This window comes from Schistocerca americana, chromosome 3, assembly GCF_021461395.2.
Source record: "Schistocerca americana isolate TAMUIC-IGC-003095 chromosome 3, iqSchAmer2.1, whole genome shotgun sequence".
NCBI classification, from domain to species: Eukaryota; Metazoa; Arthropoda; class Insecta; order Orthoptera; family Acrididae; genus Schistocerca; species Schistocerca americana.
In genome coordinates this window covers 151,100,058-151,124,713 of record NC_060121.1, presented here as the reverse complement: position 1 = coordinate 151,124,713, position 24,656 = coordinate 151,100,058, and the positions used below count along the sequence as shown (strand labels likewise).

The 24,656-nt window shown below is 45.4% G+C and overlaps 2 protein-coding genes and 1 long non-coding RNA gene across 3 annotated transcripts in view; all 3 read left to right on the top strand.

Moving 5' to 3' along the window:
* Positions 1-2,151, top strand: part of LOC124606807 — a 738,984-nt gene extending 736,833 nt beyond the window's left edge. The window contains exon 5 of the long non-coding RNA XR_006978732.1: positions 2,032-2,151. This is a non-coding gene — a long non-coding RNA (uncharacterized LOC124606807). The remainder of the gene's footprint in view (positions 1-2,031) is intronic.
* A 316-nt stretch (positions 2,152-2,467) lies between these two features.
* LOC124605936 (putative uncharacterized protein DDB_G0271982) lies at positions 2,468-11,306 on the top strand (the record flags this gene model as incomplete). The annotated part of the gene is made up of 2 exons (XM_047137894.1): positions 2,468-2,704; positions 11,205-11,306. Coding segments are annotated over 2 exons (339 nt in total), but the record flags the coding sequence as incomplete, so codon positions are not given.
* Positions 11,307-11,450: 144 nt separating this feature from the next.
* The window catches only part of LOC124605935 (ataxin-1-like), a gene marked incomplete at its 5' end in the record, with an annotated part of 31,805 nt that continues 18,599 nt past the window's right edge, over positions 11,451-24,656 (top strand). Inside the window, one exon of the mRNA XM_047137893.1 lies at positions 11,451-11,687. Within this exon, the coding sequence (XP_046993849.1) occupies positions 11,451-11,687 (237 nt within the window). The remainder of the gene's footprint in view (positions 11,688-24,656) is intronic.

The following is a 24,656-nucleotide window of genomic DNA, read 5'->3' as shown; positions in this document are numbered from 1 at the left end:
GGTTCGGTGCGCAGCGAATCGCTTCACTCTCTGCAAGTGGTCACACGTGTGAAAAGGCCTCCCAACAGGCTCCACCAGTTGCCATGTGTCGCTATTTCGACGAAACAGATTTAGGTACCTGTCCACACATTGAGATTTAGATTTTTCATGCTAACCAAACAGTCCGAATGCCGCGACAGTGCCTTTGAAAAGGAAAGTGCTGCTTTTCTTCCCTATCAGTGAACAATACGAGCTTATGTTCCGAGTCGAGTGGCCACAAGTCAACGAAAAGTCATTATGCTTTAAAACTTTACAAGCACAGCCAGTAATATTTACGAGAGAGGATAATTTTTTCTCCCCTCGTATTGCAATCGGAATGTTGAAATTTCACGACAATATAGTTTGAAGTTCGCCCTACAGAGGGTATTTGGGTTTCATGTGCAGCTCTAGCGAGCGAAGCCTGACCGTTGCGCGTGTTACTGTCGTCAACTCGTGAAGGGAAAGGAAGTGAATAGTGAAAAGTTTTTAGGAGAGCTTCTCGCGTCCGTCGGCCGTCGTAATTTAATATATTATTATTTTTTTTATATTTTTGATTGTTGCCGACTTACGTGGAGGGCCTTAATAAAAATGATATTTCATTCAAGTTTGATTTACGATTAAATGCTTTTGTGAAGTTCTCCTTTTTAACAATATTAATCTTAAATTATTTGTTACGTTAATGAATGTTAGACTCGCTGAATCTTAAGATTTGAGCATATAAGTTGAACAATGGAATAAACTTTTCATATTGATTTCCTCGGCTAGTCAGTTCACTTTAACGCAAAAAATCTTTAGTTATTAATTACAATTGCGGCTCACACACGCGCGAGAGTATTTTTCTTACCTCCGTTAACCATTGCCTCGTAGTCGGAGTCCTGGCTCTGGCTCTCGGCTGTGGTACTGAAATTAAGAATCTTAAAGCTACGTCGGGCGGCTGTGGACAAAAATGTATATTATGCTGATAGCGGGCGAGTATTTCGCTTACGCTAAATTTTATAAGTTAATATCGCCACGTAATGGCGTCGTTGGCTGCATCGGCTGCTGCGATTGTTGAACTGTAAATTACTCGAATGCAGCTTAATTCAAGGAAGGCGGACATGAAATCGGGATCACCTCTTACAAATTAAAAGTGCACAATAATATTAAATCAATATATTATCTGCTTAATTCATACAAATATGGTTACATTTGCCAGCACTCGGAAGATGTCCAACACAAGAGAAGAAGTGAAGACAACTTAAAATTAACAAAAGAGCGTATCTTGTCTCTCTAGATCATTTTGTTGTATTTCTTTGCACTCGAAACTTACACAGAGAAATTATTATAATACGTGTACATGATAAAACATCTATATTATTCAAGTTTTAAATGTCTCTTCTTTATAAATACCGTTTTTTAAGTCTTTTAGTATTATTATTTCGCTGGGGACGTTATAAGCTGTAACTAGCCTCGAGGACAGCGAGAGGAAGGAAGACGAAATGGACAGAGGAATGGGAGGAAGTGGGCATAGAAAACTGGAAAGAGGAGATGGACGGACAGAGGGGCAGGAGGAGATGGAGAGGGGGGAGGAGAACATGGTCAGAGAAAGGGGTCAGAGAGGGGAGGCAGGAGGAGATGGAGAGGGGGGAGGAGAACATGGTCAGAGAAAGGGGAGAGAGAGGGGTGGCAGGAGGAGATGGAGAGGGGGGGAGGAGAGCATGGTCAGAGAAAGGGGGGAGAGAGGAGCGGCAGGAGGAGATGGAGAGGGGGGGAGGAGAGCATGGACAGAGAAAGGGGGAACGAAAAGCAGGTGCACAAAGAAAGGGGGAGGGGTAGGTGGACAGAAACAGGGGAGAGAAGGAGATTAGGACGTATATCAAATGCACATACACATTAGAGACTTGTGCTTTCTCTTTTTCTTCTTTTCTGTTGAAACAGACTGAGCCACAGCAAAGCGTGGCCAGGTAACGCTCAGTAGACAACTTGTTAAAGCCAGAGTGAGAGCGCTGGCAGTGACGTCGCCTGTTTCGGCAGGTAGCGCCCCATGATCTCGGCGAGCCACCTGGTGGTGGACGGCGGCGCGCACGGGCTGGGCGGCGAGTTCGTGCGCCCGCTGCCGCGGCCGGCGCCGCTGCTGGCGCGCTACAATGCGGGCTGCCACCGCGTGCTGGCGCCGCCCCCGCCGCCCACCTCCGGCGCGCAGCCGCACCCGCCGCCCTCGTCGGCCGCCTCCGGCGCTCCGCCGCCCCCGCCGCCGCCGCCGCGCTCCGTGAAGGTGTCCGCCAGCGCGGCCTCCGGCGTCGTCGTGTCCGAGGAGGAGTACGCGCGCGCCTTCGCCGCCCCCGCGCCCGCCGCCTACCACCACTACCCGTACGGCGCGCTCTACTCGGCGGGCCCCGCGGCGCACTACCTGCTGAGCCGGCACGCGCAGCCGCCGCCCAGCGCCGCCCCGCAGCTGGCGCAGCGCGACCGCGAGCGCGAGAGGGACGCCAGGGAGCGCGAGAGGGAGAGGGAGAGGGACAGGGAGAGGGAGCGCGACCGCGAGCAGCCGGTGGTGCTGGCGCAGTACCAGCCGCCCCCGCCGCCGCAGCCGGACGCCTACCACGTGCCGCCCACCTACCTTGCGTCCTACAGCCCGCCGGTCAAGCCCGGCCAGTCGCTACTGCTGCAGCCGCCCCACCACCAGCAGAGGAGGCCCCCCTTCAAGGTACTGTTCGCGCAGCAGCTGGTAGGCGTTGTCACATGATCTGCCAACTTAACAGTGAACAATTGACACGAATGGGGGAAATAAATACAGTAGAAGAAGAATGGGTAGCTTTGAGGGATGAAGTAGTGAAGGCAGCAGAGGATCAAGTAGGTAAAAAGACGAGGGCTAGTAGAAATCCTTGCGTAACAGAAGAAATATTGAATTTAACTGATGAAAGAATACAAACGTCTCAAAAATGAGATCTACAGAAAGTGCAAAATGGCTAAGCAGGCATGGCTAGAGGACAAATGTAAGGATGGTGACGCTTATCTCACTAGGGGTAAGATAGATACTGCCTACAGGAACATTAAAGAGATCTTTGGAGAAAAGAGAGCCACTTGTATGAGTATCAAGAGCTCACATGGAAACCCAGTTCTAAGCAAAGAAGGGAAAGCAGAAAGGTGGAAGGAGTATATACAGGGTCTATACAAGGGCGATGTACTTGAGGACAATATTATGGAAATGGAAGAGGATGTACATGAAGATGAAATGGGAGATGCGATACTACGTGAAGAGTTTGACAGAGCACTGAAAGACCTGAGTCGAAACAAGGTCCCGGGAGTAGACAACATTCCATTAGAACAGGGCTTAACAACTAGCCGGTTTTGAGCGCGAGTACTCGCGTCTGCTCAGGCACGTGCTCGCGAGCAGTGGCAAGGTCCCGGAGAAGGGAGGGAAGGGAAATGCGCGCGCACGTTTGAATTGGGCCGCAACGTGCCTATTGAATTCGCGCCGACTGTGTAACGTTTAAAATACTACGATCAGTTCTAACAGTCACTTCGCTGCTTAAGAATCATGTCAAGTCGCCGTTGTGTAACCCCAACCATGCTTTCGTAGTTCAACCCCCATTGGGAGGAATTGTATCTGTTTACAGAAAAAGATGGTGTTGCAAAATGTTTAGTATGTCACAAAACGCTGAATTCTTTTAGGAAATTTAATTTGCAGCGACATTGTATGTCGTACCACGCGAAAGACTACGGTATATGTCGTACCACGCGAAAGACTACGGAAGTGGAAAATGCGATGGACCAGGTCGTGCACAGAAAGTTATTAAACTTAAAAGGAAGCTATCCGAAGAAGATCTGCATGACGAAGAAAAATCAACTGAGGCAGCTCTCAGAGTGAGCTACAAAATTGCTTTGTTTTTAGCGAAATCCCTGCGCCCCTTCACTGATTGCGATTTAATAAAGATGTTTGGTAGTTGCAGCGGAACATTTGTGTCCATCTCAAGTTGAACAGTTTCGGATTGTGCCATTATCTGACATGACCATTATGCGTCGCATACAGGACATGGCAGACGACGTCCAGAGCCAGCTTGCAAATATCTGCAGAGATTTTATGGCTTGCTCCATTAAATTTCGGGAATGGAGCCGCATAAATTCTGCTTCTTCTTCTAATATTTCGGCTGTATATCTTTCAGCCATCTTCAGAGAGAGCCGTACGACTGACGCTCCAGCGCTCGCTCCATCCTTTTAAACTCGCGGACCGCGCCACTGCGCATGCGGCCACAGATGAACAAGGCGCCAGTGACGATGATCGGCGGCAAAGACGTAACATATGCATGAGTTACGTCTGTGGCTGCGCATTCGATCCATGCTGGGAGATCGATGTATTACTGGGAGCTGAACTGTAGCGACGTCTTTGTAAGTTCAATATTGAAAGTGCCGGATTCCATGATTTATCTAATGTGAAACCGTTGTCTCTATTAATTAAATTCTTCGCCAAGCGGATTTCAATGGCCTCTTTTACTACGGAGTCCCAGAAAGATGAAACAGAAGTCAGAATTTCGACATTTTCATATACCATAGAGTGACCAGAATCAATACAATGCTCTGCCACAGCCGATTTACTGGGTTGTAAGAGCCGAGTGTACCTGCGATGTTCCGTACACCTCTCTTGGACTGTACGATTCGTTTGTCCGATGTATGAAAGGCCACATTCATATGGTATCTTGTAAACTCCAGGTTTGCGGAGTAGTAAGTCATCTTTAACGGAACCCAGGAGTGCAGCCGTCTTCGCCGGTGGACGAAAAATCACTTTTACTTTATGTTTAGTGAGGATCCGTCCTATTTTGGATGAAAGGCTTCCCACATACGGCAGAACAGCCATGGATTTAAATGTTTCCTCGTCATCTTCTGCATTCCTTACGGACACCTTAGGTTTTATTTGTAGTGCCTTACGTATCTGTATCACTGGCGCCTTGTTCATCTGTGGCCGCATGCGCAGTGGCGCGGTCCGCGAGTTTAAAAGGATGGAGCGAGCGCTGGAGCGTCAGTGGTACGGCTCTCTCTGAAGATGGCTGAAAGATATACAGCCGAAATATTAGAAGAAGAAGCAGAATTTATGCGGCTGCATTCCCGAAATTTAATGGAGCAGTCTTTGCGCCGCGAAAACCTGAAGATTCACATTTTATGGCTTATTCTCTAGCTCTGGACGAAAGTGTTGATATCACTGGAACAGCGCAGCTTGCCATATTTATTAGAGGTGTTAATAGAGATCTTCAGGTGAGGGAGGAGCTCCTCGATGTAGTAGCCATGAAGAACACTACAACCGGAGGTGATATTTTAAGTTGTGTTGAAGAAAGTGTTGAAAATATATGACTGTCGTGGAATTCTTTAGTTTCAGTGTCTACAGACGGTGCACCAGCGATGACAGGGAAAAAATCAGGTTTAGTTGCGCTGTTGAAGGAGAAAATGCAAAAACTGCCCATGCCGAATGAAATAAGGGGCGCTCACTGTGTGATCCACCAGGAAAACTTATGGGCAAAGAGTATCACTCTAAAAAATGTGATGATTGTTGTTGTTCGTACAACGAATTATATAAGGAGGCATGGGCTACAACACAGGCAATTTAAAAGCTTTCCTGAGGATGTAGAAAGCCAGTATGGTAGCCTGCCTTATTACAGCGAGGTCCGCTGGCTTAGTCGTGGTGAATTATTAAATCGATTTTTTTGCCTATTAGATGAGATAAATATGTTCATGGAAATAAATAACATGTGTGTTCCTGAATTGAAAGAGCCTTCATGGAAATGTGATCTCGCGTTCTTAGCAGATTTAACTAGTCATCTGAATGTTTTGAACATTTCACTACAAGGTAATGATCTGCTAATTACTCATTTCATAGATCAAATACGAGCTTTTAAAATGAAATTGACACTTTGGGTGAGTCAGCTGGAAACAGGAAATCTAGCTCATTTTACTAAATTATCATGATGTTCACAAAGACTGTGAACGTTATTCACATAGTTTAGTTGCCCTTAAGGAAGAATTTGATCAACGCTTTCAAGATCTGACAGCACTAGACAGTGATTTTGTTCTGTTCTCCTCTCCATATTCAGCGAATATTGAAGAGATTCCTCCTGAGCTGCAACTAGAAATTATTGACCTGCAGTGTGACAGAGAATACAGAGACAAATTTCAGAACAAGAAAAACATTTTGGATTCTACAGACACTTCCCTCAGGATAGATGTCCTCCTTTGCACAAACTGGCGGCTACAATAATATCAATGTTCGGTTCCACGTATGTTTGTGAACAACTGTTCTCTGCAATGAAATGTAACAAGACGCGCCTGAGAAACGCATTGTCTGATCGAAATTTAAACTGCATGCTGCGCCTACAATACTCAAGAACAATTACTCCGAACATAGATGCAATTGTAAAGGGCAAAAAGTACAAGATAACCGAGAGTCCCACACTTCAGTGACACCTTTTATTGTGTAACAGTTCACAAATTAATAGGAATGTAGAGGCATACACTAAGCTAATAAAATTATGTGGCACGTGTACATTCTCCTTTATTTGTTTCATTTGTCACAGTAATAATTCGAGAGTGACATCCCTGCAGGTGGCCGCGGATTTACATTGACTGCCGGCAGCTGTTGTGTGCCCCACGTGACTCTCCCCACTCTCCGCTCTGGTCCGGTAGTGGGGGTAGCGTGCTCGCGCCTTGCTGCCCACAGCTTGCTCCGCGAGCACGTATGTTGTGAAACCCTGCATTAGAACTACTGACAGCCTTGGGAGAGCCAGGCCTAACAAAACTCTACCATCTGGTGATTGAGATGTACGGGACAAGCGAAATACCCTCAGACTTCAAGAAGAATATAGTAATTCCAATCCCAAAGAAAGCAGGTACTGACAGATGTGAAAATTACCGAACTATCGGTTTAATAAGTCACAGCTGCAAAATACTAACGCGAATTCTTTACAGACGAATGGAAAAACTGGTAGAAGCCGACCTCGGGGAAGATCAGTTTCGATTCCATAGAAATGTTGGAACACGTGAGGCAATACTGACCTTACGACTTATCTTAGAAGAAAGATTAAGGAAAGGCAAACCTACGTTTTTGGCATTTGTAGAATTAGAGAAAGCTTTTGACAATGTTGACTGGAATACTCTTTTTCAAATTATGAAGGTGGCAGGGATAAAATATGGCTCTGAGCAGTATGGGACTTAACTTCTGAGGTAATCGGTCCCAGGGATAAAATATATGGAGCGAAAGGCTATTTACAATTTGTACAGAAACCAGATGACAGTTATAAGAGACGAGGGACATGAAAGGGAAGCAGTGGTTGGGAAGGGAGTGAGACAGGGTTGTAGCCTCGCCCCGATGCTATTCAATCTGTATATTGAGCAAGCAGTAAAGGAAACAAAAGAAAAATTTGGAGTAGGTATTAAAATCCAGGGAGAAGAAATAAAAACTTTGAGGTTCGCCGATGACATTGTAATTCTGTCAGAGACAGCAAAGAAATTGGAAGAACAGTTGAACGGAATGGACAGTGTCTTGAAAGGAGGGTATTAGATGAAGATCAACAAAAGCAAAACGAGGATAATGGAATGTTGTCGAATTAAGTCGGGTGATCCTGAGGGAATTAGATTAGGAAATGAGACACTTAAAGTAGTAAAGGAGTTTTGCTATTTGGGGAGCAAAATAACTGATGATGGTCGAAGTAGAGAGAATATAAAATGTAGACTGGCAATGGCAAGGAAAGCGTTTCTGAAGAAGAAAACAACATGAAATACTTATGTGCAATATATTTCCACAAAATTCATTTCGCATGACAAAAATGGCTCACACGAGCACGTATGTTTGACAAGGAGCAGTACTTGTTATCGTACCAGTAACCATAATAGACAGTAGCCTAACAACAAAGTAATAACGTTAGTAACTAACAATACGCTAACATAGTCCTATATAGTCGTCCAAAGAGTTTTATACTCCATATTCTGTTGCTTTTTTTTGGTAAAGTAATTGCTCTATTCTTATTACTAAAATATTACTGAAGTCGTTCTAAAATTAAAAAGAAACAGCAAGAAAATTTTTGTAAAAACTATACTGTAATCTGCAGTCACATAAGTGTGGTTATATGCACTTGTTTTCTTCAGAATCATCAGTCTTCTGTCTGGTTTGATGCTTCCTCTCCTCTGCCAACTTCATCACAGAGTAGCTAGCACTTACATCCTACGTCGTGCCTTATTTGTTGGATATAAGACGGCTGTTCGGAAAGTATGGTCCGACCGGTCGCGAAATGAAAACCACAGTGAAAATCAAATATGTTTTATTTGCAACACTTATTTCACTTTGCAGCTTCTTCTCTATATAGTCGCCCCTCCGACTCTGATATTTGCTATAGCGTTGTACCTGCTTTCCAATACCTTCGTCATAGAAGCCAAGCGCCTGTGTTTTCTGCCACTTCTATGCGCTGTTTATGCCAAAATGTTGCCTTCGTAGTCAGCGGTTCATGTGAGCAGAAATGAACATCAGAGGGTGATCAAGCACTTCCCACCGGAAACAATTCAAGGACGTCCCAATTGGCGCTGCAGTGTGCGGCCTAGAATGTTCATGAAGAAGGACACGCGTGACTGGTACGTCATGTGAGGCTGCATCAAATTAGGTTGAACCTCGCAGCAGGCGCCCCTACTTTGCGGGAGACACTATTGTTCTAGGCATCTTTACGTGCTCACTATGCGCAAAGTGCAACATGCCTCGAGCAGCAGACATACTGGAGACACTGCCCAACACGTCTGTGCAAAACTTCATCGGATTTTCACTGTCGTTTACATTTTACGACGTGTCAGGCCTTTCTCTCCGGATAGTCCATGTATTGGTACAAATGGCTCTGAGCACTATGGGACTTAACATCTGTGGTCATTAGTCCCCTAGAACTTAGAACTACTTAAACCTAACTAACCTAAGGACATCACACACATCCATGCCCGAGGCAGGATTCGAACCTGCGACCGTAGCAGTCACGCGGTTCCAGACTGAAGCGCCTAGAACCGCACAGCCACACTAAGCTCTTGTCTTCCCCTTCAGTTTACACACTCTACAGCTTCTCTAGTACCACGGATGTTATTCCCTGATGTCTTAACACATGTCCTACCGTCCTCTCCCTTCTTCTTGTGACCGTTTCCCATATGTTCCTTTCTTTGCAGATTCTATGGCGAACCTCCTCATTTCTTAACTCTCACAATCTACAGATTTAAAACATGGGTAGCCGGCCAGAGTGGCCGAGCGGTTCTAGGCGCTTCAGTCTGGTACCGCGCGACCGCTACGGTCGCAGGTTCGAATCTTGCCTCGGGCATGGATGTGTGTGATGTCCTTAGCTTAGTTAGGTTCTAAGTTCTAGAGGACTGATGACCTCAGAAGTTAAGTCCCATAGTGCTCAGAGCCATTTGAACCATTTTTGTAAAACATGGGAGCAGATTTTTGGGTTTTTAAACTCCGCCTTCTACAAAACACGATCAATTTTTTCTTCGTTTTACCCAAACATGTTGGCCCGGAGCTCGTGGTCTAGTGGCTATCGTTGCTGCCCCTGGATCACGGGGTCCCGGGTTCGATTCCCGGGCGGGTTGGGGATTTTCTCTGCCCGGGGCCTGGGTGTTTGTGTTGTCCTCATCATTTCACCATCATCATTCGTGAGAGTGGCTAGACTGGATTGTGTGAAAAAATTTGTAGGGGCGCTGATGACCGCGCAGTTGAGCGCCCAACATCAGCAAACATGAAACTTCCTGGCAGATAAAACTGTGTGCCGGACCGAGACTCGAAGCTGTGATGAGGGGGCGTGCGTCGTGCTTGGGTAGCTCAGTTGGTAGAGCACGTGCCCGCGAAAGGCAAAGGTCCCGAGTTCGAGTCTCGGTCCGGCACACAGCTTTAATCTGCCAGGAAGTTTAATATCAGCGCACACTCCGCTGCAGAGTGAAAATCTCATTCTATCAGCAAACATGTTTCGACAACTAGTGCTCTCTTCTGAGGGTAGTGATTTATTTTTGTCAAATATCCATGGTCGCTTTTGTATCTTATGTCTGAAAACTATAAGATGAGTTATTTTGTTTCGATTGCCCACCTGGAACTAAATTACTTGTGAAAATCGATTTCTAGAGGTCGCCTTGTTTCTATGTGTTTTATCGGTTGACAGCATGTAATCGGCAAAGCAGCAGTTAAGAATTTGCCTATTTGTTTATTTTTGTGATTGGTCGTTGTGTATGTGTTGTGTACATTTTTCCGCGTAGTCAGCGCGTACACAACTTTCTCACTAGAGCGCGCCCCGCTAAGCACAACAGCGCAGGCGCAGCGTTCGTCCGTCTCCGCTCTACGAGATGGCGCTGTCTTAAGAGACGGACCAAATTCTGCTTCCGCCGATCCCCGTATTAATATGTGACGCAGCCAATGAGATTGATGCTAACGTAGAACGTTTTCTCCTCGCGGATCACACTCGCGCTGTGATGCCTGAGCGCGCGAGGTATTATAACGAGTTTACAGACCTCCGATTAGTCAGTCTGCATTAGTCTATAGTCATGTTTCAGTGTTCGTTTAATAAGATTATCATATTCCTGTACATAGCCATGAAGAGAAATGTATAGACACTTTGTCAAGTATCAGAGATATGTGAGAATAAGATAAACGTACCAAGACCAAAGGAACTTATGATTGTCAATTGTAAACAGTATCGAGAATCAAGTAATTTCTATGCCCTTTATTATTTTAATAAACGTCTGTGAAAATTAATCAAGTTCTGTTTAAAGTTGGTCACCGTCAATCTGCTACTCTAAGTGTGCAAGTGGCATTTCTATTGTCTCACCTAACGGCAGAAGATAAACAAGCCACGATAAGACCACGAGATATATTGCTGACACACGCCTACTTCGTTAGAGTGACAAGTCAAAACAATCTGATGGTGTGTGTACCGAAGGTCTTAGAGTACGCACATCACAGTATGTCTTAATTGCGTTTTTCGTCGAATTGTGCATCTGTGGTGTGTTTTCTTTTTCTGTTGTAATTACTTACTGTACGAGTTGTCCACAAGGTTTGTACTTGACTCTCACTTGTGCTAACACTGTCTCACTTCCTCCTCAATCACCACTCCCGTTTCACGACCTTCGACCCTTACAACTCCAATCCGCTTGCTGTACAAGAGAGTATGACTGTGAGCAGCACGTAAGCGCGCGCCGGCGTTTGGCAGGTTCCTAGCGGCAAGGAGGGCTCGCTGAAGCACCGCATCCTGACGCGGCCCAGCCCGCCGTCGTCTACGGTGACGAGCGCCTCCGCCTCCGCGTCGGCCGCCTCGCCCCCGGCCCCCGCGCCGGCGCCCCCGCTGCCGCCCCCGCCGCCGGCGCACAAGCCGCAGCTGGCGCCCGCCCCCTCGGCGGCCGCCGCCGCCCCCGCGCCGCCGCGCTCGCCGGCCGGCGCCGCCCCCGCCGCCCCCCGGCCCGCGGCGTCGCCGCCGTCGGCGCGCTGCAACTTCACGCGCGGCTCGCTGATCCAGCTGGCGACGGGCGAGCTGCGGCGCGTCGAGGACATGCGCACCGAGGACTTCGTGGCGTGCGCCGACCGGCACGCCGAGCTGCGCCTCGACCCCAGCACCGTCGTGCGGATCGCAGACGCGCCGCCCGCCGCGCCGGGCCGCGCCACGCTCACCCTCAGCTACGGCGAGGTCCGCACACAGGTGCGTCTCTCACTGCAGGCTGCACGGGCCGGAGGGGGGGGGGGGCGATTAGTCTCTTCCCCGCGCCTTCGCTCGACGCATATTGCACAGATCTTCTCGTCGCCCCTCTATGTGTCCACCTCCCTCTGTCTCTCTGTCTACCTCACTCTCTCACCACCATCTGTCCATTTCGCAACTTTCTCTGTCTTTTCACCTCCTCCTCTTGCCTCTCCCTGTCTTTCTCTCTGCCCATCTCCTTCGCCCCCTCTCACCGAACATATCTTCCTCCCCACTCTCCCTGTCCAAATCCTCCTTCCCCTCTCCTAGTCCATCTCTCCCTCCTCTCATCCTTTTCCAACCTGCAAACTGCTTCTCTAAGGCTTACACCTGCGTCCTCCCCCCCTCTCTGTCCATCAACCCCCCCCCTCTCTGTGTCTAACTTCTCCCTCTACCTGCACATTTCCCCCCCCCCTCTCTGTCTGTCCCCTCTGTCAGTCGCCTTCAGCCTCACTCTCCATCACCTCCTCCCATTTCTGTGCACCCCATCCTCCGCTTTCTGCCACTATCGATCTCCTCTCACCCCCCTCTCTATCTGCTCAGCCCTGCCCATCCACACTTGTTGCCCCAACAAGGCGTGCAGATACTACCTGCAAAACACGCCTCCTCCCCTCCTCCTATCTCTCTGCCTGTTTACTCCCACCTCCCCTTCTTTATCTCTCTCACTCTCCCCTCTCTCTTTCCCCCCTTCCCTCATTTCTCCCTCTCTCTGTTCATTCCCTCCTACCCCCCCCCCCCCTCTTTCTGTACATTCCCTCCTTCTTTCTGTCCATCCTCTCCTCTGTCCATCGCTGCCCTCTCCAGGCTGTGGCCACCCACATTTTTAGACCCTGCAAAACAGATCAGTAAGGCAGCCGATACTACTCCCACAACATGCCTGTTTTGCAGGAAACTCTTATACTGCAGGGGCTGAAAAAAGACCCTTTTTATCTGCATCTCTACTCCTGGAGCTAGGAGGTTACAAACCCCACTGTCCTGATACTGCTCTTTGTATGCTAGATTTGGTGGAATCGGTCCAGGGATTTGAGATGAGATGCCAGGAATACATACATACATACATACATACAGTCTGCATTATACACACACACACACACACACACATATATATATATATATATATATATATATATATATATATATATATATTATTGGCACAGGAACACTACGTATGATACTTTACAAGCCCCTCTTATAAAATGCACATTTGTTCCTTTGTTCACCTACTAGCCATGTTGTTCTCTCGGTAGCGTTCACTGTACTGAATTTTTAGGGAATCAACGAGCAGACGACAATTTCGCGCAATTCATGGCCATGTCTAAGGAAACAATTAGTCACTCCTGCAGGGAGAGGCCTTATAAATATGTGTCTACATGCCATCGAACAAGGTTCATAACATGACTTTTATCTTAATAATATGAATATTTATACAGGGCTATTACAAATGATTGAAGCGATTTCATAAATTCACTGTAGCTCCATTCATTGACATATGGTCACGACACTCTACAGATACGTAGAAAAACTCATAAAGTTTTGTTCGGCTCAAGCCGCACTTCAGGTTTCTGCCGCCAGAGCGCTCGAGAGTGCAGTGAGACAAAATGGCGACAGGAGCCGAGAAAGCGTATGTCGTGCTTGAAATGCACTCACATCAGTCACTCATAACAGTGCAACGACACTTCAGGACGAAGTTCAACAAAGATCTACCAACTGCTAACTCCATTCGGCGATGGTATGCGCAGTTTAAAGCTTCTGGATGCCTCTGTAAGGGGAAATCAACGGGTCGGCCTGCAGTGAGCGAAGAAACGGTTGAACGCGTGCAGGCAAGTTTCACGCGTAGCCCGCGGAAGTCGACGAATAAAGCAAGCAGGAACCTAAACGTACCACAGCCGACGGTTTGGAAAATCTTACGGAAAAGGCTAAAGCAGAAGCCTTACCGTTTACAATTGCTACAAGCCCTGACACCCGATGACAAAGTCAAACGCTTTGAATTTTCGGCGCGGTTGCAACAGCTCATGGAAGAGGATGCGTTCAGTGCGAAACTTGTTTTCAGTGATGAAGCAACATTTTTTCTTAATGGTGAAGTGAACAGACACAATGTGCGAATCTGGGCGGTAGAGAATCCTCACGCATTCGTGCAGCAAATTCGCAATTCTCCAAAAGTTAACGTGTTTTGTGCAATCTCACGGTTTAAAGTTTACGGCCCCTTTTTCGTCTGCGAAAAAAACGGTACAGGACACGTGTATCTGGACATGCTGGAAAATTGGCTCATGCCACAACCGGAGACCGACAGCGCCGACTTCATCTTTCAACAGGATGGTGCTCCACCGCACTTCCATCTTGATGTTCGACATTTCTTAAACAGGAGATTGGAAAACCGATGGATCGGTCGTGGTGGAGATCATGATCAGCAATTCATGTCATGGCCTCCACGCTCTCCCGACTTAACCCCATGCGATTTCTTTCTGTAGGGTTATGTGAAAGATTCAGTGTTTAAACCTCCTCTACCAAGAAACGTGCCAGAACTGCGAGCTCGCATCAACGATGCTTTCGAACTCATTGATGGGGAGATGCTGCGCCGAGTGTGGGAGGAACTTGATTATCGGCTTGATGTCTGCCGAATCACTAAAGGGGCACATATCGAACATTTGTGAATGCCTAAAAAAACTTTTTGAGTTTTTGTATGTGTGTGCAAAGCATTGTGAAAATATCTCAAATAATAAAGTTATTGTAGAGCTGTGAAATCGCTTCAATCATTTGTAATAACCCTGTATATGTGTTTGGAGAGAGAGATTGATTTTTGATTGAGATTTTTACTTTAAGTCGTAACTGGTACCTGAATTTTGGTTTCTGCCTCCTTGAATGATCAGCTTCTGCACCAGTTGGTGACGTATTATAATTTGGAGGAAGTTATTGTTCGTTAAGGTTTAAAATACGACTCTCTTAGTTACTTGGCCGTATTACAGACAGCTTTGAGCCCAAATTTTCGTAGCTTTTCATACCTAAGGGACCACTATTGTAAGTAAATAACAGCAATCTGCTTTTCGTGAGGAACTACACGTCCTGCTACATCAAAATTGGTCAGTGGAGTTCAGCACCATGCTATTGTAGAAGAACATAATCCAATTATTGCAATTAAGAAATTATGAGAGGTTGTTACTTATTGAATGAAAACTATAGAGAATGCATTTCTTTTCCTGTATTTTAGTGATCTTTGTACACTTACAATTATGTCGACTGATAGACGGCGACGACAATGAAGTTCACCTCCTTTTCCAAAAAGAAGATATTTCTTTTCTTCACTTCCAGAAAATTTGTATACGTAAATGTGTGGCAACCCTTACACATACTGTACTCGGTTTTATCACTAAAATATTAATTTTCTTAAAATGTAACAATACGTTCTGAGCGACGGCCTAGCAACACACCCTCTTTCCACAAGATACAGATTAACAGTCTCCCCCTTTTTTTTTTAAAAAAAGTCCATACTCAAAGATTCACGCGCGGGGATTGCGCGCTAAAGAGTTTCTTGCTGTCCAGCTGCGCTTCACTTCACTTCAAGTACTTTTTGAATCACATTTACATTTACGGTATTTACATACATTACTGAGCTTCTCAGAATAAAATCTGGCACAAATTAGTTTAAAAAAGCAGTGAGGCACACATAACATTGCAGTTTGTACTAAATTAAAGATTTAGAAGACAAGCCAGCGAGTAGAAACGTATTTGCAGAAAGGAGGACGGCACCCTGCACCCTTTTAGCTGATAACTTGCGACCGCACTACACCGCAGTAACAAGCGTTATGTACATATATGCAAAATGTTTTTAAAAAATCACATATCCCGACAGGACGGAGTATTGCTAAAACTTAGAAGAAAAATTCTGACATACGTCCCGAAAGCAATATTTGTTGAGATATGTGCCGCTCTACTTGTGACGGCCGTATGCTTTAGCAAAAAGATTAACAGGCGGTGTCTTTCAAGGATTTGTGATTAATGAATTAGCAACGCTATTGGAAAACGCCACTCTTGCCTGTGGTTGATACATGACGTGACTCCACGCCATTTTCTACGGATAGTGCGACAGTATACCACCGGAACGTTTCATGGGCGGTGTATTGGTCGAGGAGGTTTGGAAGCATAATCTCCTCATTCACCGGAACTGAATCAGTTGGATTTCTGGCTAAGGGGGCATTTCAAGGCTTCGGTGTATGCCTGACTCACCGACAGTCAGCAGACGCTACAGGGATATGTGACAAACGCGTGTGACACAATCTAACAACCCTACCACAACAAAGGTCAAAAATTAATTATGATTGTAGTGTTGCTCACGCTGCTCTATACTGCATTTTCGGGCAACAACAAAGTTATATTATGTGGCAGGTGTCATTGGAGCACAGTTAATAAAGTCATTTCTTGAAATATTGGATAAACTAGGCACTCATCTTTTCGTGTTTCCCACGCTGGCCTCGTAGTGAACTCATGGCTCAATCGTCGAAAATCTAGGTAGTGATGATTCCAAGCTCGGTTGCAAAGGGGCCTAGGTGTTATTCTGCTATATTCAAAAGTTTTATAGATGTGTTCCATAAACCATTCTTGAAGATTAAACATTTGCAAGTTAGGACAATGGTGATGTAAAAAAGTAATCAGCACTCCGAATTTAATTTACACTTCTTTTTTATTACTTTTGTTGCAATATCACGTAACTCGTTCCAAAACATCACTTCACAATATAAAACATACTTGAAAATATCTTCCTCACTGTTAAAGTTCACATTTCATAAAATGATTACAATTTGCGTCTTTTTAACATGACGACCAAAGCTCGACTCTGTAATAACCGCTTACACGCCCAAAAATCAGAGTTACAAGTCCGTCAATGATCATAGTGACAAAAGAAAAAATACACATAAGAATAATATCATTGCAATATATACATATCGATGTATCGAAGTACCCCTACATTAATGAAATCAAATCTGGATGTTGCCACAGAAATATGTTAACTATTTTACAGAAACACAGTACAATATTGCTGGTATCGAGAGGTTGAGTGAGGTGCCGCAATGGTTACGTAATTCAAGTACCATTACAAGGTGTATTGAAAGAGCGCGCGAATCACTGCAAAGAAGGGCTGGAGGATGTCACAGAATGGATTGTAATCACATGGAGTGTGTGCTTCTACGTAACAGACAGATGGGAATGATAGGTCAGATTGGCCCAAATCTCAACAGGTGTTGATTTCCATACATAACTGTAGGAACATTCACTTCTAGTTTTGACCGATACTACCTCCTGACGGAATATATTATTACAATTTTTTGAACACCCTGTAGGCCGTGTCTTTTACCTTACAAGGTCAAACAGGGTTTAACGGCAAATGTGTCATTACCTGTCAGTTAATTATAACGAATTGTACAAAAAACGACGCGTTGTTGATAAATCTCGAGAGCGCCAGTGACTTGAAACGGCAGACTTCTTTACAAGAAAATGGCGATATTAAAGCCTATAACCACCGGTATATCGTTCCCCATCGTTTTATTATTACAAATCGAACGGAAAACAACTTCGTTTCGAAACACCCTCAATGTCCCATCGCTTTGAAACAGCACATATTCATAGCACATAAGTTAAAAAGTAAAAACTACCAAATACCACGAGGGAGCAGTAACTGCTGCGCAGAAGCAAACCCATTTCTGACGTTCTGCGCATGACGTCACTGAGGAACAGCTCTTGGCCCGCGCGAAGTGTGCGCCTGAGCTTTGTGTTGTGTTTCGTGCGTGTTGTCGTTGCCGTTTGGTTATCTTTGTAGACGTTTTTATGATCATTCGAGGTAAAGATTGTTGTTGTTGTTGGGAGCAAACGCATCGTCTGTTGAGTCAGATGAAGAAGGAAGATTCGTGACTGCAATTGTTTTTGGCAATATCCTGCCTGATATGTCTGAGGCGTTGGCAATGGTTGAAGGAGAGAAGGAGATAGAAGATTTAGATTTTGGAGTAGGAGAATCCGATGTGCCTCCAATGTCACTGGCTTCCGATTGTAGCACTGAAGGATTTAAATATCTTGCTGGATATGTAGCTTATCGATGCAGACAGTATGACAGATCACTGGCCACACCCACTAGGGAGTTACTGACACTGCCTGAGGAGACATCGAGAGGATGGCTGGGCATGGTTTCTCGTGGCGGTTTGCTTGTGCCTTCAGAAACGTGGCTCGAAACAATTAGCTAATTTGAATTAATTTTTGCCCAGATCCATGGACACGACAGTTTGTCCAGGGAAAGTGGTGTCATCAAGAACCTGTGCGCTATACTTACCGAGCGATTCCCCACTATTCACCCAGAAATCATTAAGATTTACGCTAGGACGAGAACATTTATCCGACTGCGTTGGCTGTCTGCAAAGGACAAGTCAAAGAAAACAGTTGCCGCTCAGCAACGGAAAGCAAGGAAGTGGTATTTGTCATCGCTTTAGAATGTAAATAAACAATATTTGCGAAAGTTAAATAATATATAAACTTAGTGATAGAAGTGAAGGTCCTCTGACTGTATTTGTTTCACAACTAGCAAGACTCTATACTGACAGTGCCAAGGATTGGCTTATTGTTTCCCACACTACACACCAACTTTGCTGAACGGCGGACTCGGTAAGTTAATTTACCACTATTTCCTGTAAATCGTATTTTGCAGCACTTCCTTGATTCAATGCCCTTTTATATAAGTGAATTTTAACAACTAGGGCAAACATTATACACCCACCTTGATAAAAATATAAGCCAAAGGTTTGAGGTGTGAGAAAATTAAGAATGTGTGTGTGTGTGTGTGTGTGTGTGTGTGTGTGTGTGTGTGTCAGTTCAGGTAGGTAATTCAAATGCTTCCTACAAATGAGGCAATTGCATAATTTCTTGAGTGAAAACGACAGTGTTTTTCTAGACATGATGTAAACAGAATATAAATGAGCGTTACATAGAGCTTGTCTACAAGTTAACACTTTTCCCAGAGCCAAATTTAGATAATTGAATGCTCATTTCGAACGTTTACTTCGTAGAGTACTGCAAAACAGACTGTACTTTGCACTTATTTTTGTATAGTTTGATCTATAGACGCTTGATTTTATTAAAGTCAGCACTCAGCAGTGTCTGTTTAAAGCTGGACAAGCTACAGAATATAGCAGTAACTTTCTAGAAATAGCAGAATAACAATTTACCTTTTACTATTTCTGTAGAAACTGAAACATTTCACAAATACATCGCTTAAATGCGCGGGCTGCGTCTTGTAGCACTGTTGCAGAGGCAGCGGCGGTTCCTTCGTGACGTCACAGCCTCAGCCAATGGCAGGACAGAACGCTTACTGCTCAACCTTATTTTTTTTACGGACCTTGCCAAATACTGTGTGGCCGAGCGGTTCTAGGCGCTTCTGTCCGGAACCGCGCTGCTGCTACGGTCGCAGGTTCGAATCCTGCCTCGGGCATGGATGTGTGTGGTGTCCTTAGGTTAGTTAGGTTTAAATAGTCTAGGGACTGATGACAGATGTTAAGTCCCATAGTGCTTAGAGCTATTTGAATTTTTTTTTTCTACGGCAGTGATGATAGGTGAATAAAAACGTGTAAACAAGCTCATAAACAGAGAGGAAATACACACCCGTTAAGCCCGTCTAAGATTCTCTGCAGTCTTACTTGCCGGTTCCTTCCGGGGCTCACTTCGTCTGCTAACTGGCTGCTCTGCAGGGAGCTGTGTGTTTCTTACGACAGGCCCGGTGCTGATTTTCTTGAGAGGCCTTGTCGCGTTCTCTACAAGCTACCAGTGCTGGCCAATAGGGAGTCCTGTTTGGCGACTGACGTCACAGCCTACCGGGCGGGAAAGAATTTGGTTCTTACACATCTTGCAGCCTCATTCGTCAGCTACATGATGAACTGCCTCTATTTCGTTATTGGTCATACTTACTGTGATACACTCCTGGAAATGGAAAAAAGAACACATTGACACCGGTGTGTCAGACCCACCATACTTGCTCCGGACACTGCGAGAGGGCTGTACAAGCAATGATCACACGCACGGCACAGCGGACACACTAGGAACCGCGGTGTTGGCCGTCGAATGGCGCTAGCTGCGCAGCATTTGTGCACCGCCGCCGTCAGTGTCAGCCAGTTTGCCATGGCATACGGAGCTCCATCGCAGTCTTTAACACTGGTGGCATGCCGCGACAGCGTGGACGTGAACCGTATGTGCAGTTGACGGACTTTGAGCGAGGGCGTATAGTGGGCATGCGGGAGGCCGGGTGGATGTACCGCCGAATTGCTCAACACGTGGGGCGTGAGGTCTCCACAGTACATCGATGTTGTCGCCAGTGGTCGGCGGAAGGTGCACGTGCCCGTCGACCTGGGACCGGACCGCAGCGACGCACGGATGCACGCCAAGACCGTAGGATCCTACGCAGTGCCGTAGGGGACCGCACCGCCACTTCCCAGCAAATTAGGGACACTGTTGCTCCTGGGGTATCGGCGAGGACCATTCGCAACCGTCTCCATGAAGCTGGGCTACGGTCCCGCACACCGTTAGGCCGTCTTCCGCTCACGCCCCAACATCGTGCAGCCCGTCTCCAGTGGTGTCGCGACAGGCGTGAATGGAGGGACGAATGGAGACGTGTCGTCTTCAGCGATGAGAGTCGCTTCTGCCTTGGTGCCAATGATGGTCGTATGCGTGTTTGGCGCCGTGCAGGTGAGCGCCACAATCAGGACTGCATACGACCGAGGCACACAGGGCCAACACCCGGCATCATGGTGTGGGGAGCGATCTCCTACACTGGCCGTACACCACTGGCGATCGTCGAGGGGACACTGAATAGTGCACGGTACATCCAAACCGTCATCGAACCCATCGTTCTACCATTCCTAGACCGGCAAGGGAACTTGCTGTTCCAACAGGACAATGCACGTCCGCATGTATCCCGTGCCACCCAACGTGCTCTAGAAGGTGTAAGTCAACTACCCTGGCCAGCAAGATCTCCGGATCTGTCCCCCATTGAGCATGTTTGGGACTGGATGAAGCGTCGTCTCACGCGGTCTGCACGTCCAGCACGAACGCTGGTCCAACTGAGGCGCCAGGTGGAAATGGCATGGCAAGCCGTTCCACAGGACTACATCCAGCATCTCTACGATCGTCTCCATGGGAGAATAGCAGCCTGCATTGCTGCGAAAGGTGGATATACACTGTACTAGTGCCGACATTGTGCATGCTCTGTTGCCTGTGTCTATGTGCCTGTGGTTCTGTCAGTGTGATCATGTGATGTATCTGACCCCAGGAATGTGTCAATAAAGTTTCCCCTTCCTGGGACAATGAATTCACGGTGTTCTTATTTCAATTTCCAGGAGTGTATTTTAGGATTAAGTAAACTACTGCGAGAATTTCGGGAAGTTTGCGGTGAAAAATAGAGATCGCTATAAATTAGCATTTGGTGCATGTTGGATCATATCTTGATGCGTATAAAATCTAGCGAACATTTTGAATTTTTCTTTAAACTTTGTAGGATATTGCTATCTATCACAAATATTGAGAAAATGGATGGTATGTAAAGCGCTTCGTCCCGAAAACGCGCGCAGTCGAAAATGCCACAAAATTCCTTGTGTCTCTGTTTCAGATATCGAAACAAGATTGTGGCAAATGATAGTATGCGAAGAGGAGAATAATTCGCTATATGATTAATATGCGAAACTTCCATATTTCCCGGGTTCCCGGGTTCGATTCCCGGCGGGGTCAGGGATTTTCTCTGCCTCGTGATGGCTGGGTGTTGTGTGATGTCCTTAGGTTAGTTAGGTTTAAGTAGTTCTAAGTTCTAGGGGACTGATGACCATAGATGTTAAGTCCCATAGTGCTCAGAGCCATTTTTGAACCTTCCATATTTACTGCGACATTCAAGCGAGTACAGATTTTTTCAATGAAATGATGTAATATTTAAGCGCCATCGACAGCTGGTGAAACGAGAATTACTGTGAGTTTGGAACAATATATGTGAATAAATACAGCTTATTTTTATACCGATAATGGGTATTTTCATAAACTGTTGACATTCCTTACATCATTTGCTGTTTTACGATTCTTCCGCAATTTCAACTGCATTGGAATGTTAGTGAGACGAATATTTACAAACTCAGCGGCAGTACTTTGGTGTTAAATATCGATTAATATGCCAACAAAGAGTCTTACGCGTCACTCATAGCTCTTCGCTGATAATGTTTCTTTGAAGAAAGATGAAGGTGATGATAAGTGAGAAAATAAATCGCTAAATCTGTCGAAATTTGGGCGAAATCCTATACCCCAGTGCATTTTTAATAACGAATGAGATAGAGTGAAAATGGGCAACAGATTTTATTTCTATGTCTCAATAAGGTAAGAAATACGAAAACAATTAACAACAGATAGCGTGCCATCTTTTCTTACTCATTTTTAGTTTGTCAAAGATATTGGTAATCAGTTTACACCTTGATAGGTAGGCGGCTGGATTGTGCAAATTTGAATGTTTTCATATTTTTCGGATAACTGAGATACCGAAATGAAATTAAATGATCAGTGTCAGTCAACATATTTCATTATTGAACACACACTGTGGTATAGGAGTCCATTAAAGTTTCAACTGAAGTATCGATTTGCTTTAGCTACACTTGTTATTCACTTTAATTTTCTTCAGAGAGACGTTATTAGTGGCGAATTTTGAGTAATATGTTAAGTTCCCTTGTTGTCACATTCAAATCTGTTTCTTTCGTCAAAATACAGCAGAGTTAGTAAATATTCATGTCACTAACATTCTGTTGCAATTGAAATTGCGACGGAATCATAAAACAGCAACTGATGGAAACACAAGTCAACAGTTTATGAAAATGCCAATTCTTGGTATAAAAACAAAGCGAAATTTTTCCACCTATATTGTTCCAAACCCACAGTTATTCTCGTTTCATCAGCTATCGATGGCACTTTAGTACTACATCATTTTACTGAAATAATTTGTAATAGCTTGTACCGGATGATCAAAAAGTCAGGATAAATTTGAAAACTTAATAAACCACGGAATAATGTAGGTATAAAGGTAAAAATTGACACACATGCTTGGAATGACATGGGGTTTTATTAGAACAAAAAAAACAAACACCCCATATAGCTAGACGCATGAAAGATCTCTTGCGCTCCTCGTTTGGTGATGACCGTATGCTCAGCCGCCACTTTCGTCATGCTTGGCCTCCCAGGTCCCCAGACCTCAGTCCGTGCTATCATTGACTTTGGGGTTACCTGAAGCCGCAATTGTATCGTGATCGACCGACATATCTAGGGATGCTGAAAGACAACATCCGACGCCAGTGCCTCACCATAACTCCGGACATGCTTTACAGTGCTGTTCACAACATTATTCCTCGACTACAGCTATTGTTGAGGAATGATGGTGGACATATTGAGCATTTCCTGTAAAGAACATCATCTTTGCTTTGTCTTACTTTATTATGCTAATTATTACTATTCTGATCAGATGAAGCGCCATCTGTAGGACATTTTTTGAACGTTTGTATTTTTTAGGTTCTAATAAAACCCCATGTCATTCCAAGCATGTGCGTCAATTGGTACCTATCTATTTACATTATTCCGTGATTTATTCAGTTTTCAAATTTATACTGACTTTTTGATCATCCGGTATATCGCGGTGGGTATAGAAGTTTCATATAATAATCATGGGGCGAAATAACTCTCATCTTTGCGTACTATCATTTGCCAAGGTGTTGTCTCAGTATCTGAAACCGTTTACAAGATTTGAGAAATTTTGTGAACATTTCATTCTGGATTTTTCGCTGGCGCCCTAGTTAAGGACGAAACGCTTTACATATGATCCATTTTCTCGAGACTGGTAATACATAGCGACATTCTTCAAAGTTTACAGAAACATTCAATATATTCGCTACATTTCATATGCAGCAACATACAGGATGACAATTTGTGAAATATATGGAAAAAAAACCTAAATTAGTTACAAACTACGGCGTGCACACACTTTATTCAACATGTAAACGTCACTACATATATTCGGATTTAGGTTATGAAATGCCGGCCGTGGTGGCCGAGCGGTTCTAGGCGCTTCAGGTCGGAACCGCGCGACTGCTGCGGTCGCAGGTTCGAATTCTGCCTTGGGCATGGATGTGTGTGATATCCTTCTGTTAGTTAGGTTTAAGTAGTTCTAAGTTCTAGGGGACTGACGACCTCCGATGTTAAGTCCCATAGTGCTCAGAGCCATTTGTTATGACATGTTCGATATGGATACCATCATTAGCGATGATGTGGCGCAGACGAATAGCGAAATACCGCATGACCCTCTGAATTGGCGGAACATCGACGGCCTCCTGAATGGCTGTTTTCAGCTCAGTAATGGTTTTGGGGTCATTGCTGTACATCTTATCTTTAATATAGCTCAACAAAAACGAGTCGCATATGTTCAGATCCTGAGAATATGGCGGCCACTCGAGGTCCGTGCCGGTGGCCTCTGGGTACCCTAGAGCCAGAATGTGGTCCCCAAAGTGCTCCACCAGGATATGAAACACTCTCCTGCTTCGATGGGGTCGAGCGCCGTCTTGCATGAACCACATCTTGTCGAAATCAGGGTCACTTTGGATAATGGGGATGAAATCATCTTCCAAAACCTTCACGTACCGATCGGTAGTTACCGTGCCATCAAGGAATATCGCACCGATTATTCCATGAATGGACATTGCACATCACAGTCATCCATTGAAGGTGAAGAGACTTCTCGATCACGAAATGTGGATTCTCAGTCCCCCAAATGCGCCAGTTTTGTTTACTGACGAACTCATCCGAATGAAAGTGGGCTTCTTCGCTAAACCATGCGTGCATGTGAATACTAATTCTCATCGTGCCCCGCCGCCAACCGTGCAGTTTGAACGTTCT